Source organism: Syngnathus scovelli, chromosome 7 (genome assembly GCF_024217435.2).
Source record: "Syngnathus scovelli strain Florida chromosome 7, RoL_Ssco_1.2, whole genome shotgun sequence".
NCBI lineage: Eukaryota > Metazoa > Chordata > Actinopteri > Syngnathiformes > Syngnathidae > Syngnathus > Syngnathus scovelli.
Genome location: NC_090853.1, coordinates 6,307,581 through 6,323,111, shown reverse-complemented (window position 1 = coordinate 6,323,111; position 15,531 = coordinate 6,307,581). Strand labels below are relative to the sequence as shown.

At 38.8% G+C, this 15,531-nt stretch overlaps 1 protein-coding gene across 6 annotated transcripts in view; it reads left to right on the top strand.

Annotated features, from left to right (window-relative positions):
- LOC125971954 (rap1 GTPase-activating protein 2) overlaps positions 1 to 15,441 on the top strand; it is a 35,147-nt gene extending 19,706 nt beyond the window's left edge. For 2 of the 6 annotated variants that reach the window (XM_049725149.2, XM_049725147.2), the window contains 20 exons: positions 2,504 to 2,588; positions 5,032 to 5,067; positions 8,037 to 8,258; positions 8,337 to 8,440; positions 8,635 to 8,713; positions 8,824 to 8,877; positions 9,424 to 9,507; positions 9,578 to 9,678; positions 10,083 to 10,212; positions 10,293 to 10,448; positions 10,555 to 10,626; positions 10,763 to 10,849; positions 10,951 to 11,091; positions 12,396 to 12,539; positions 12,632 to 12,744; positions 12,805 to 12,903; positions 13,151 to 13,271; positions 13,383 to 13,485; positions 13,568 to 13,641; positions 13,900 to 15,441. In XM_049725149.2, the coding sequence (XP_049581106.1) occupies positions 2,504 to 2,588; positions 5,032 to 5,067; positions 8,037 to 8,258; positions 8,337 to 8,440; positions 8,635 to 8,713; positions 8,824 to 8,877; positions 9,424 to 9,507; positions 9,578 to 9,678; positions 10,083 to 10,212; positions 10,293 to 10,448; positions 10,555 to 10,626; positions 10,763 to 10,849; positions 10,951 to 11,091; positions 12,396 to 12,539; positions 12,632 to 12,744; positions 12,805 to 12,903; positions 13,151 to 13,271; positions 13,383 to 13,485; positions 13,568 to 13,641; positions 13,900 to 13,908 (2,014 nt within the window). In that variant the 3' untranslated portion in view covers positions 13,909 to 15,441. Of the gene's footprint in view, positions 1 to 2,503; positions 2,589 to 3,251; positions 3,507 to 5,031; positions 5,068 to 7,507; positions 7,541 to 7,934; positions 7,968 to 8,036; positions 8,259 to 8,336; positions 8,441 to 8,634; positions 8,714 to 8,823; positions 8,878 to 9,423; positions 9,508 to 9,577; positions 9,679 to 10,082; positions 10,213 to 10,292; positions 10,449 to 10,554; positions 10,627 to 10,762; positions 10,850 to 10,950; positions 11,092 to 12,395; positions 12,540 to 12,631; positions 12,745 to 12,804; positions 12,904 to 13,150; positions 13,272 to 13,382; positions 13,486 to 13,567; positions 13,642 to 13,899 lie in introns of those variants that run through there. The other 4 variants (XM_049725146.2, XM_049725144.2, XM_049725145.2 and 1 more) reach the window with 4 other exon arrangements.
- The last annotated feature ends 90 nt before the right edge of the window (positions 15,442 to 15,531 follow it).

The window sequence follows — 15,531 nt, the reverse complement described above, 5'->3', positions numbered from 1 at the left end:
AAGGAAAAGTAAAAAAATAAACATGCTTGTTGGCATGCGTGTTTGTTGACAACACTCAGCTTTGTCTCAGGGTGTAATGGATGGGTTAGTATTGTCTCTAACAAGTGTCCAGAGACCCCCCTCAAAGACAGCCCTGCTCAGGGGATTGAAAGTTCTATTTTTAGTCTGCAGATTCATTTATTCACTCTCCATAGCATGCTCTCTTTCAGCGATCTGTCTGACATCCATTCACTCTGCACCTCTCCCGCCCTCTCAATAGCCCTCTCTCCCTTTCTGCAGGACCTTTTTTTTTTTTGCTCCAATGTGCTTATCAGCTCGTCTGAAGTAGTGGGGCGATTTGTAAAGAGAAGTATTCAATGTCCACTGACAGATTCTTTTGTACTCACTCAGTCAGACTGGGCAAAATCGTTGAAGAACAAAAAAAAAAGGAAGCTCTGTGTAAAATGAACAGAAATTGATAGAGTTGATAGGATCTCAAGTGGGGAAAAAAAAATAGAAAAGTAACGAGCATTCAGTCAAGGATACAAGAAGAAAAAAACTAGCAACGTACTTAGGGCCAAACTTGTCAGGAGCGAACCCAGCGAATCTCGGACAGACAAACTTTTAAATATTTTCTTAAACTAGCACATATTTTTCATACAGTACAATCCTCGCAAAAGTATATTCCCTTCTTCTATTCTGGTTCCCCTGCATTTACTTTTGCAGCGGTTTGCCGTATGGGATGACTTAAGGCAAATATTTTGTCGCTAAACCAACCTGGTTGCTATGGATGCAAAAGCATGACACACACTTTCCTTTCCTGGGACGGTCGGGTGCATGTGTGGCTGGGATGGTGAGAATTTTTACTTTGTGGCTTCAGTTGCATACTTTCAGTAATTACTTGGAGTATGTTTTAGAGAGGGAAAGTGTTAGGGCTGACCAATTATGAAAAAAAATATTAATCACAATTATTTTGGTAATAAAATCATGATTATTCAAATGATTATTTTTGATACAAAATAAGAAAATTGTAAAAAATATCAAGACAAATATGTAGTTCCTTTTGGACAAAACAAAATGTATGATAAAATAAATTAGTTAAAAAAAGGTGATAATGTACAAATTTAAGTATGGTTTCCTTGTATAAACAAATAAATGTATTGAGTATAAATGCATATTAATAATCGTTGTCTTACGATTGTGCCAATCTTTTAAATACACAGAGTAATAATTGAAATTGGAGTTCAATTAATTGCACAGCCCTGTTAAGAATCAACAAGTGATTATGAAGTGATGAAAAGTCACATTAATTATTAATTTAAAAGCGATTTTCACCTAATGATCTTGAAGCCAACAACCATGGATTGTAAACCTGTTCAATATTCACGATCACAAATTCTCGAGTGAATTATGGGTTTTTTTCCCTAATCATATGCAGACTTGCTCACATTTAAAGGTCGAAAACCTGCAATTACCTGGCTTGACATCTTTTACTTTCACAGTGTTCCTTCCCTCACAAATTGTTTTTTATCACCCCCGTAGCCGTCGGTATGTCTAAGGTAGTTGTTATTTCATCAGTAAAAGACCAAATGTCAAGGACAGGATGTGCTCATCTCTTCAAAAACCCTTCCAGCCACAGTTGTCTTCGAACAAGCAAATCATTTTTTTTTACAGGTCAGGAGTTTACGAACTGGCTAATTGGTTTTCAAGTTCCATTTTAGACACTCAGGAAACATGTGGCATTCACCCACAAATAAAAAACACATCACATAAATACTCAGTCTTGTAAGTTTAGCGTTACATAGCATGATCTGTTTTCACAGTTGTGGACTATTATAGGACCTGGAATGCAATTAGAATAACTTTGGTTAACTTGATTCAATCAGATTCCGGTGATTTACATCTGCCTTTGAAAAATATTTCTCCACAATCGGTCTCATGCAAAGCAAAATCAACTGCCAACCGGGTTTGCTCATTGGGCAGCCAGATTCTTGGGCGTGCCCGCTTACTAGATGTGCTTCCACATCTGTCAACCTTGAGTAAATTGGGCAAGAAGTCACCAGCTGCTCCAAGGAATTAAAGCGGGAGCCTTTCTGATATGCTTCATAAAGACTAAGATTACTTTTGCAATCTCCACCCGCAAGAAGGGTCACTGCTCATTTGTACCAGGGCCTTTGTCACGCTTTAAGTGTTTCCTTTCACTTACTTGTTCACCCATCTGGTTGAAGTTCTTTTTCCAATTACAAAAAAAACAATGTATGTTTTGTTTTTGTTTTTCTTGTGGAGGTGTGGGCCAAGAAAGACAATATATTATATTAATGTTATGTTATGTTATGTTATGTTATGTTATGTTATGTTATGTTATGTTATGTTATGTTATGTTATGTTATGTTATATTTATTTCTGTGTGGATCCAAATAGAAGTGAAAAACTGTATGAACATGTGATGTCACCCGTCATCTAAATGTATTATTTACTTTATCATAAACATCATTGAAATGACTTTTTTTTTTAAACTCCCCAGGAAACAGGAGCTGTTGAACATCTCCAACGTCCCTCTAGGAGAATGTCCCCCATCACCGCCTCGCACCGCTCCTCCCAGCATGAAGGTAGGATGTGCATGTATTTTAGCTAAACTTGCATTCCCGTTCACCTCAATGTCTTCATATTTAAGATGCTTTCTGTGTTAGTCCCATTAAAGAAGCGAAGAATTTCAGTGATGGTTATAAATGATGATATTAAAATGTGGACAGTTTATATGATCGCATTGAAGTTCAGGAAAGTAGCCTATGTGCTATTATCATTATTTTAGGTTTGATCTTTTATTAATCATTTCACAGGTTTTCTTTGTTACAATTTCCCTGAAGGAAGATTTTCAGAGCAATACATAAAGAAACAGTATCCACAGAAACCCATCTCAGTCTTGACAGCATGTCACCTTGAACAAAGCTGCAATTATTGGGAGAAATAGTGTGGAAAGGAGTGGCGGACGTGAAGAATGAATTCTTCTCATGACATCAAAAACACAAAAGATGACTGAATTTGGAGATTATGTGTAGCTCTGTACGTGTAAGCCATCAGCAGTCATGTTCGGACATGTGTACCGGGCTGGACTGGCTTTCTGGCATACGGGGCAGAAACCCGATGAGCTGGCGTCTTTTGGGGCCAATGTGGTGCTGTCAGTCATTTTCATCCATTTAAGAGACCGGCCTACAATTTAGAGGGAGCAACCCATTAATTCATTTACAAAGCTACACTGTGTGTGTGCTCACCCGCATGTGTTTTATGAAGAAAGATTAACACTGGTCCAACCTGTTTTATGCTTTGGAAACAGTCACGTCAAGTGCCTGACTTGACTTTCCTGTTTAAGGCATATAGACTTTTTAAAGATTAGACAAGGATTAAATATGGGCAAGACAAAGTGTCTATGCAAGATGGAGCTACACAAATGACGCTGCAGGGATGTACTTTACGTATTTTAGCTGCTGTCTTTGAGGTTTAACCTTATTTGGACTCCGAGAAGCCAGGTAATCAATGATTGAAAATAACCTTTAGGGTGATCTTTTATTGTTTTGTTTACTCATATATATGAATTGTAAAAGCAATATATAGATAAAGATGCACGTATTGTTTTGCATGAGGTCATATTTACGTAATAACTTCTATAAATGTGTGACTGTATCAAAAGAGTGCCTTTGAGGAAAGTAACACATTAACACAGTTGAGGTTGTAGCTCAGGTGTCAGGAGTCAGAGTGCTTGGTTTTTGTGGTTAGTCTATGGTGGTTTTAGCACCCGCTAATGCAAAGATGATGCTAAATTTGGATGAGGTATTTCTGAACAAGCCTTTGTGAAGGTGCAAACAACATTACTGTGGATGAAGGAGGATGCAGAGTGAATAATGTTTCTGGGAGAAAACAACATCTGAACTAGTCCAGGAATTAAAACGTTAAGAATTGTGCTAAACATAGACAGCAAAAATAATCATTATTACTGTCATGAAGGGTTCGGACAAAGCCGATTGATTGTGACCTACAAAGTATCCAGTGTTGACCTTAAAAAAAAATAAAAAATAAAAATTAAATGAAAAAAAATGAAATAATAATAATAATGTATTTGCCTTATGAGGTAATTTAACTGAAGGCACTAATGGGATTTGGACCCTGGATCCTGCCAACTGAGTTCCATGGGAGAGCACCATGTCATGATTAAAAGCGTTATCTCAATTTGACTAGTTATCTGTTTTATTTAGTTTTCCACTCCAATCTCCATCCTGTTAATATTAACCCTGTGATAAGCCAGGTAGGAGAAGTATGGACTACTTGAAAGTGAAGGGAGGGGGTGGTTGATTTATGAGTTTTCATCAAAAGTAATTTCAGGAACACTGGTTTTATTAGTGCTCTGAAAATGTTGTAATCTGTTGCTTTTTACTGCTGGGAGCATTCAAATGGTTGTAAAATGTCTTTCAAGACATTTCTGTCTTGAGGAGGAATACACTTTCAAGGCATGACTTATTTTACTGTCACACGCTTCTGTAGTTCAGACTGTTGCTCAAAATCAGTGCGTGACTGCTCAGTATCAGGAAATGCTTCAGTTAATTTTGCCCTATCACACGATTCTTCTCGAACAAGTTTAACTTCACCGGCATTTGCAGAACAGTCCATGCTTGCATTGCATGTGCCAAAACGTGCACAAACACAAATGTGCAGGGCATATTCACCCTCACAGTTTGTTTATGTGACAAGGTGGAAATCTCCTGGGAGGAAGGTGTGTAAATGCATTTAGGGAAGCGCAGGGCACATATACTTGTTTGTGTTCCTCTCTGAGGTTGCTTATCGCACTGAGTGTACATGGGTGTGAGAAAAGGGCGCTGTCCTCTTGACTCACTAATGCAGCAAAAACACAATGAACTTGAGTGGCAGACCTGCTCTTATCAGAAAAGCACATATACAGTAAATATACAGTAAGATATTTAAAAGCAAAACTTTGAATTGGTATTTGATGTCAAGATAATGTTGCTGATGGTGACAGATTTCCTTTGTTTTGTTTTTCAGTCTGCGGAATTCTTCGACATGCTGGAGAGAATGCAGGTATGAGATTAAAATTTTGGCTTTGTGCATCTAACCTCATTTTTAAATCAAACATAATAGACCAAAGTGTTTTGACGCACCCCGTATAAATAAATTAATCCGACAAGGGTTCGACTTTTTCACAATATAGCACATCTTGTTCCACCTTTGAGGGAACTGTTTGGAGAAGACCGTTGTATGTCATCTGTTTGCTTCAAATGTCTTAAAAGTAGGAACTCATCGCACATGTCTGACTGTCGCGTCTCTCTAACCAAATTCTAGTCAAAAAGATGAGTCAAACATTGATTCAATCAGTCAACGAGATGGCCGCAGTTGCTTGCTTTTATTAATTTAGTATGCGGTAAGCAAAAGCATAACGTAACCAGATAGCATCTTATTCTTTGTAAGGAATTTTTATTGATTTTTTTTCCACCCTCCTTTCCTGTGACCCCTTTGTTCCCTGCGTGGGTTCCCAAGGGCACAGGCTCGGAAAAGTGTGAGCACAGATGGGGGTATAAAATGGAGAGGAGGAGGAGGAGGAGGCATGAAAAGCACGGAAATATACTGAAGGAGGATGGAATAAGTGGTCAAAAGTAACGTTTAAGGATTGAAGGACTGATAGACCTCAAAGGTGCATAAAATAGTCAGTAGTTAGATATGTAAGATTAGTACAAAAAGGAACCATAGCTTAATGGCAACCTACAATTATTATATTTTTTATTTTTGCCAAACATATCAACCTTAACAAAAGATTAAGTGTCATTTTAATTATCATTCGTTTTTTTTCTCACTCTGCTGAATGGCTTGTAGAAATTACTTTGCTCTATCCAGCGCCGCCTTTGAATGCTTTTGAATGCTATCAAGATGCTCGTTCGCCCACTAAATGGTTATGTTAAGTAGATAAAAGGTGTGTCATCCTTTCAACGGGATCCGTGAGAACATCATGGAGACATTTTGCAAGCACGATCAGAGAATAACAGCCAATCAATGCGGCCCAATGATCAAATGGTCTGTTACGCACCAAGAACTGTCTATCGTCCTCATCCATCTTCTCTGAACCTTGGCTTGCATTGATCTGTTCTTGGCCACCAAAAAAAACTCAACAATGGCATCTGTGTGTTTTCAAGTCATCTTTGTGCCTTTGAAAGGTGGCAATGATTGAAGGTCACGTTTTTAGACCTCATTTATTTCTTTTTCTTTTTTTTTATTCTCCTACTTTCCACCTCGTCCTCCACTCCTCTTTGTCTGAGAAAGAAAATTGAATCCTCTAAAGCGCGTCTTTGTGATCAGTTTTCTTTTGTGGACAATGGATCCAGTGTGACTGTAAAGGCTGTGCTGTCAATATGCACACAAACACACACACACACACCATTACTGACATTCAAGCGAGTACATTTATGTATGATCTTGCTGGCGCCGATGGATGGTGAAGCGTCTGCCGTCAGAAATCACTTTGTGTTCCTCTCAGAAAACTGCCAGATTGTCAATATTATAATGTGTTCATCTGATTTCTTTTCAAAGGCTTTTTTTTTAAAGGCAAAACCAAAATAAAATATACATTGAGTGTATACATACACCCACGTGCTGCTGTGTCTCGACGAGACTTAATCGATTGTCAAATGCTGAAAGAAACATTTATCCTGGCGGGATTCTGAGCTGAACGTGAGAGGATGACTAAGTGTCGGTACTACCTACTTGTGTGCGGTAAAAAGAGCATTAGCATGTATGACTCACTGTGTTTTCATCCAACTAAAAAAAAAAAAAAAGTCTGAACAAACACCTTGTAAAAGAAAAATAGAACTGTGATAACATCATTGTACTTCACCCAAGTTGGCACAAGTTGAATGCGTTCTTAAAATAAAAATTAAAAAATGGGGGCAGTCCATGCAAAGTTCTGAAATTGCAGAATTGTTCACACCCATGTCTTTGTTAATTTCAAGCAATCACCAGCTGGTATTGGTTAGTTGAAGTTAACACCCCCGTTTACATGGAAGCATGTGTGCAAATGACAAACTGAAGGGAACCAACAATCAGGAGAGTAGCAAGTCAACAAGGAAAGTTATGCGAATCTCTTAGAAAAACATTTTTTTGCAGTCAAACCCGTGCATGAATGTCATTGGTGGACTAGACTAGACTTTTTAAAAATCTAATCAAGTTGGCCTTATTTTAATTATGAGCAATTCATTTGACAATCGCCACAGGTCTTTTGTCTGGTCTCAGCAAAGGGTAAGTTTGGGCACAAAAATAAAAATAATTTAAATAAGGACAAATTGAAATTGGAGTCAAGACATTTGCATTAAATTAGAATCAAGCACTTCAACCTCCAGGCTAAGAACGTTTCTTGAATGTGATGTAGAGTTTTCAAAAAGTTCTCTTTCTATTTAATACCCATTGTTGGCATCATTACAAATTAACCTCTGACCGCTGTGCTTTTCCGTCCTCATGCTGCAAATGGATTCAGGTCCCTAAAGTTGAAGAGACCAAAAAATGGAAGGTGTGACCCACCACACTCAGCTTGTGTTGTGACGTCTCTCCTCGATGTCTTTGTCCTCTCTCTGTCACCTCTCAAGGCTTTCGCGTTAGAAAATCAATTGGCTCCTGATCTAACTGATCATAAATTGAAAGAACTCCAACTGCATATTGATCTGTAGCGGCTCCTGCTACTGCAGAGTCAAAAGGATTAGCCAGACAGGCCTCAGCAGTATTTTAGAGGTCGTACCCTGAAATTGTGCCACAGTATGCAAAGAACCTTAATCGATATTTGTTGGAGGTTATTGCATCATTGTCTCATCTTTAATCCCACAAGTTTGGTCCTTCAGCTCTCATTTCCTACATGTGTTCCCTTAATGTCAACCAAAATGTAAACTAGTGTACATTGTTTTTCGCAGGATGACTATATTCCCTATCCACGGATAGAAGATGTGAGTATCTCATTCACCTTGATGTGAAGAGACTAGTGCATGATCAGAGTGTTTACATTTTTGTTCTAGGTCCTAGAAAAAGGTGGCCCATATCCCCAGGTAATCTTGCCGCAGTTTGGTGGCTACTGGATTGAAGATGCGGAGGCACCGGCTGGGACACCCTCGTCTTCAGAGTCCAGTTTCTGTGAAGACGAGGATGGAGGAGAAGGTATGAGTCCCGGTGAGGGACACAGCTATCGTCTGGAGTGCAACAGCACAGCACGGGCCTATCGCAAACATTTTCTGGGCAAGGTGAGTGTTTGTTCTCTCGGCCTTCTATATATGGGTCAGCTGTTAATGAAAGTGTGACTAATGTGTATCTTTGTGCAGGAGCACATGAACTACTACTGCACTGGCAGCAGCATAGGGAACCTCATCATGTCCCTGAAGCATGAGGAGGTTGAGAGCCAAGAATTATTGCGCATTATGCTCAGGTACCAATTGGGCTTAATTTACAATATGCTTAATAACAGCCACTACAAAATGAGTCATTGCTCACTATCTCGACTTTAAAAAACAAATTCTAAGGATTACAGGTCCTTGGCTAATATGCTTGTATAGCTTCCATTTTATTAAATTAAATGCCTGCTAGTCTCCTTTAAGAAAATTTCCTGTCATTTTTTTTTAGGTCAAGGACCAAAACAGTCCATGATAGAATATCCTTAGCGGGCATAAACCAGCTTCCTAGTGTACCCCAGATTGCAAAAGTAAGATACACACACATTCATTTATGCTTTTTTATCCATAGCGTAGGTGTCCTACATATGAGCTCTTGGTGAGAAAATTCATTTCCTTTCACGTCCTTATTATTTTTCAGCTTCTATGTGACGATGCCACAGGATTGAAGTTCAACCCAGCTCTTTACCCTCGAGTAAGTTGATTCCAGTCTCAAACGGGTCTATTTAAACTATGTTGATGCGAGCACTTCATATTATGAATGTTATAATCTCCATTATATTGAAGGTCTCACCTGCTTTTTTTGTTCCTCTAAATGCATTCATTAGCTTTTCAATGCCTTGCCACTTAAATAGAGGGGAAAAGTGCAAGAAGAGCCTTTTCATATTATATCCCTCATAAACCTTCTACCTAGCAAACATCTGCCATACTCAATGAATGAAATTTTGCAACAGATTGATGGTCCAACAAAAAAATGGACACGGTGGATTGATTTCATTATTCCACGAGCCTCATGGAGGGCTATGATGGAGCTTGCCTTTGGCCAGTGCCTCGGGGAGGGAAACATACCATCTGCGTCTTACTACACAAGAGGCTATGATTAGTGTTGGTCTCGCTCGGGGCTGGAAGAGTTTGCGTGTCAGCCTGACGCAAGAAGAGCCAACCAAAGCCACCCTTGAGACATGTTCGAGAAGACGACATGTGGCATACAGTGACGAGTAACTGTTTTGTTGTTCCGCAGGGATCTCAGTTGATCGTAGCTTTCGATGAGCATGAGGTCAACAACACCTTCAAATTTGGAGTGATCTACCAACAATTTGGACAGGTTGCATCGATGGCACAATTTTATTTCGCGTCCTTTTGTATCTGTCGCTGATACTTTTTCTCCAATTCAGACATCTGAAGAAGAGTTGTTTGGGAACAATGAAGAGACTCCAGCTTTCAAGGAGTTTCTCAGCATACTTGGTGACACCATTGAACTTCAGGATTTTAAGGGGTGAGATGTGATAGAAAGCACTTGAACGAGAGACATGAGGACAAATGGAGGATTTAATTGCGGTAAAGAAAATGGGATTTAATGGCTACAACTATAAAAGTGCTACTTTGGCTTCTGTCTGCAATCTAGATAAACCACTTGGTGAAACCTCCTCGGAAATAAAAAGTGTCAGAGCTATGTGGATGTTATTGTAATAAATAAATATTTGGAGGTTTCAAGAGGAGCTGTGTTTAAAATCGATGCTAACAACTTTGCTTGATTGACTCGGACAAAGTCATTCAGAAACAGAAAAAGGGCAGGTTGTGACCAATGCCTGATTAAATAATGAAATAATTGTGTTCAGATTGCATGGGCATTTTTTTTTTATTTTTATAAATGCTTTGTCATCTTGACTGCTGTTGTAGATTTCGTGGCGGGCTGGATGTGTCCCATGGACAAACAGGGACTGAATCAGTCTACACAGTTTTCAGACAAAGGGAGATTATGTTCCACGTGTCAACCAAACTTCCTTTCACCGATGGCGATGTCCAGCAGGTACGTGGCCTTAACCTCTTCATCTTCCCACACATCAATCTGTTTGAGACCTGACATTTCATTCTCTGCCCCCCCCTCAGCTTCAGAGGAAAAGGCACATAGGGAATGACATTGTGGCGGCGGTTTTTCAAGAAGAGCCTACCCCCTTTGTTCCTGACATAATTGCCTCTAACTTTCTGCATGCCTATGTGATAATCCAAGTTGAGAACCCATGTACGGAGAACACGATGTACAAGGTGAAAAGAAAGTTTTCCTATAATAACTCCATATTTCAAATTGATTACATCCCCGTGCTTGTAAACCTGAGCCCTTAGACACTCGACGTATTTATCATCTCGACAGGTATCTGTCACTGCTCGGGAAGATGTACCTCCCTTTGGACCCCCCCTTCCGAACCCAGCTGTCTTTAAAAAGGTGACAACATAAACTAAACGCAAAAGATTATTATTATTATTAGTCAATTTTCATTATTATTCATCAGTTTTTATTATTATTTTTTTTTTTTTTTTTATTATTATTACAGTCACACCTCACTGTTTTATCTTTCCAGGGCCCAGAGTTCCGAGAGTTCCTTTTGACAAAGCTGATCAATGCAGAAAATGCCTGCTACAAATCTGATAAGTTTGCCAAACTTGAGGTGACATTGAAGGCACACTCTGAATACTGGTGTCATATCCATCTTTCTTCACAGGTACTTAGAATATGTTTTGCGCGTGCATGAATGTGAATTTCTCCCAGGGTCGAACGCGAGCTGCGTTGCTTGACAACCTTCACGATGAGATTCACAGACAAAGTCAGGCCACTCTGGGTTTGAGAGAAGCAGAAGAGGAGGACAAGTTGGAGAATGGTGGACATGGAGGTCTACTGGAATCCTTCAAGGTGACTAAAATACTGGATGTTTACTTCCCTCCATTTTTAGTATTACATTTGTTTATGATGTTGAATCCACAAGATTACATAGTACTTGAACATAATCAGTGATACAAAGAAATTTGTTTTGGGTAATAGTGAATAAATTACAACCTTCATTGTAAATTCATTTCGTGTGTGTGTGGGGGGGCTTTTTTTTCTTTTTTTTTTTTTTTTAAAACGTTATCGTATGACAATCTCTTATCTTAACAGGCACTCTGGACAGCCTTGTTGCACATTTCGAAGTCGCTTCCCGCATCCGCTTTTCTCATTGCTGCTCTAGCAGTAGCCGTGTATTGTGTGTCGACAATGCAACAGATGATTGCCTCATAATGAATAAACATGTTTAATATGCTGCGTTTGTCATCCATCCCTCCATATTCTATTGAGTTAACTGCATCTCCCAGCTGACTGGATGACGGTACGCCGTGTTCTGGTTGTCAACCATTTGCAGTGCATGTTTTGAAAAAGCAACCATTCACAAGTCTTCATTTTTACTGAACATTCATATCTCTCCATGTAAGATTGCTGAATAAGAAATGTATACCCAAGGATTGTGAGCCTTTGTAAGGAAGTAACAATAAAAAGCATAGAAGATGGATCTTTGCACAAATACACCATAGAAGCATTACAAATCAAACAAAATACACTAGATTTCACATTTTGTAAAGGTTTGTCCGAATCATATCTTGAGTTTATTCCAGCTAATCGGGCTGCCATGGCAATAAGCCATGAAAGATCACCTCGGGTGTTCTGAGAAAATATCCAATTTCACGTATTGTAAATATAAAATTGTACGGCGACAGGAAAATTACTGCGACTTGTTTGTTAGATGGCAGAAAATACAATTAATGTGTATCCAACTGTTGCTATTCAAATTATATAGTGTAAGTCATGTACGAGCCTCTTGCAATCAGCATTGCATTGAATCTTTGATTTTACATTTTTTGCAACTTTTTATTTGCTGCTGTGTCGTGAAATTTTTAAAATGCAAAAAAGTCATATGTAAAAGGGGTGCCTTTGTTTAAATGTTGGGAAACTTGGACTCACTGAAATGAAACTATGGCTAGATTCAGTTTACAGGTAATTTCTCCCTCTAGCGTTTGATTTGTGTAACTTCAATAACTAATTTTTTAATGTTTGTTTTTGTCTGAAAGTAGTTTGAAAGCACTTTTTTTTTCTAGCCCACTGTATCTCACTGATTTCAAGCCCATGCTTTTATTTTGTTTACCAAGTCCTTAATAGTTACCAGTATGTATTCCTTTTATTTGTAGAGGGCCATGCGTGTGAGGAGTCACTCAATGGAGACTGTGGTGGGATCTAATCGGCTAAGGAGCCCCGGTGGCGGTGTACCACCCAGTTTAAGTGGAGGAGCAATGCCTCAGAGTACCAGTGAATGTACAAAGAGCACCTACAATGTGAGTATATGCGGTGTGGAGGAAAAGAGTGAGAAGCGACGTCATCATTTCGTTTAAAAGAATTTTCAAGCACTTCATTGTATTTTTTCAAGCCTCCTGCATTGTCAACCAAATCTTCCTTAAAGAGCCCAGTCAAAAGACGATCTGGACTCTTCCCTCGTCTCCACTCCAGCATCGAAACTCCGTCCGAAAAATGCACTCGAAGGTACAGTACTGTCTCTCACATTCTGTAGATGGTGCTCTTAATTTTTCTTTTTTTATGTAGTGACCAAAAGTCTACAGAGGTCTGCCCACTGTCCCAGGAAGTGAGGTCAGACACATTATCCAACCCCAGCTCACCTGAGATCTGCCCTAACAAAGAAAGGTGAGGTACATTCAATTTCAGCTGACAAAAAGCGTGGTGGAGTAGTGGTTAGAATGTCTGCCTCATGGTCAAGAGGTCACCTCTCTTGTGTGGACCTTGCATGTCCTATTGTGGGATTTTAAAATCACTCATAGCAGGGGCAAGCTCATCATTGCCCCAAATGAGAAAAAATGCTCTAGAAAAAAAATGGAGGTTTTAATATATGTTACCTAACACTTGGTAAGCTAATGTCTGTTTCCTCTTACAGGCCTTTCACTAAAATGAAGGAAAGTGCCTGCAGCAGGCCCAACATTTCTCGGTCGTCATCAAGCACCAGCAGTTTTAGCAGCATTACCGGAGATCCAGAAGCTTTGGAAGACTTAGAGACAGTGAGTAAGACACTCAACATAGCTTCTCCAATCTGTGCCAGAGATCAACCTCAACTTCTTCATTTTGCTTCATGTGTAATTTTTCTCAATTATTCATCCTTCGCTACTCAGGGTAGCCATCCCTCCATAGCATCATCTTCTGTCTTCAGTCCTTCAATCAGCATCGACAGCCCTGTGTCAGGAACTCCCATCATCATGTGCCGCAGTTCCACAGGTAATATCGGAGCTCCTCTCCCTGATTTTTAGCCTCTTGAACATGTGGTTCATTCTTCCTTTTCCTGTCTCGGTCTCTCCAGATGGGAAAAATAAGACATCACCGAGGTCCAATTTGAAGTTCAAATTTGACAAAATCAGTCACTCGTCCACAAATGTAAGTTTGTATGTGACTTGTAGGAGAATAAATTAGACTTGTGTCTGCTGTGCACGATGACAATAAAAAAGTGTATGAAGGGAAAGTAAATGTTTGATCGAATATGCAATAACGTAAATAAATCTCTAAAGGTCGTCTCGATACTAAAATTCCATTAATCTGTATTCATTATTTTTCAAACTTACAATATTTTTCTTGTTGCAGTAATGTCATTCATTCAACCACAGACATATCAATATTTCTCCATTTCTCTTTCAGTCCGAGTAACTTCAGAGGGCCCGTGAATGGAGCTCTGCAAAACACAAAAGGAAATTCAAAAACCAAATCATTTTAAAACCACGTCCCCAAGCCACGGTTGATCAGGCAAGACTACCAAGGGACACCATGGTCCCCAAAATAACTGGCAATACTGTGAGTGTATAGCACCAAATTGTATTTTTGAGGTTCTTTTTGACAGACTTTTGGCAGACAGGAATAATTTAATATTTTACCAATGCTCGGTGCATTTACACTATGTGGTAAATTGTTCATATCGGATTTACTAACCCTGGCCAGGCTGTAATACTGTGATTATTGCGGTGAGCTCGATCTGTCTAAAGCTTTTATCCAATTAGTCTGTGTTAGCTTAACACCGTACCCAGGTTTAATGGGAACATAAGCTAAAGGCTTATTAAGGTTTTTAGCTTGTCGGCTGCTGGCCAGTTTAGAGGTTAAGGTGTGCCCCATGTCTAAAAATGATCTGGCAAATAGATCATATTAAAATAAAATCATACGTTCATTAGTGAGGTATTGGAAGTGTATCAGTGTAGGATTTGTTGTGTGTATGAAAATGTTCTTTTGTAGGACATTTTTTTTTTGTTACCTTGCTCGCTGCTGCACTATGACCGCTGCCGGAATTCAGTCGTCCCGTGTGATAGTATTTTTTATTTTTGTCAGGATGTCAAATCCCGCAATTCATGTGCTTGTTTTGCTGAAAAATGTTGTGCAGTACGTGGTACTGCATGAATATTTCAAGATTTTATTCTCTACTCGTATTGTAACTGCGTATTACTTTCATTGTGTGTCAGGATAAAATCACCCAAGAGAGGTTTCACTCTTTTCTTTTTTTTTTTAAACAGATTTTTGCACTCTGAAAACATTTTGCTCTCTGATACCTCCTATTCAGGCTTGCTAGCTCACCGTACCTGTGTACTATGTGTATGATATATTTTCCTGTCATAACTTGATGACATGAAAAAGGCTGAATTAACCTTTTAACCAGTTCTGGCAAAAACATAATGAATGTGAAATTGAAGTTATTCTGTTTTTATGGCATCCATTAAATGTGCAATGCAAAGGTAGTTGCTTACATGCACAACTAGGCAAGACTAGTTTAAATTATGGATTTTTGGGGCATCAGTTGGACAAAAGGGAGCTAGGGGAAATACTACTTATGAGTATTCATGCTTCCTGTGATGAAACCCAATTTTGGTTTCTAAATGTTATTTTGACAGAATACATTTTTATGAGAATAATTATCTGGAGAAAAGAAAACAGGCAAAGAAACCAGTTAAAAATTATATTTCTCATTGAGTTTGCAGCAGCCCTAAATGCCTTGCCGCTTTTTCACTGTTAATATTCTTAATTTATTAAAAGATATTTTTTTTAGTATTGTAAAAAATAATTGAAAGGTACATAAGGAAATATAACAGGATGAGAAATATATATGAATTTCAAAGGTGTCTAATGTAAATGTATATTTCGTTATGTAATGTGCCGCTGGAAATGTATTCAACAAATAAAATGTTGTATTTTGTGTGAGTTTTGCATTTGTCATTTTTGCATTTTAACACGAGATTAGGTGAATGGCATTTGTAATATATGGGGGGGGGTGGGTTTCCAATACTTTTG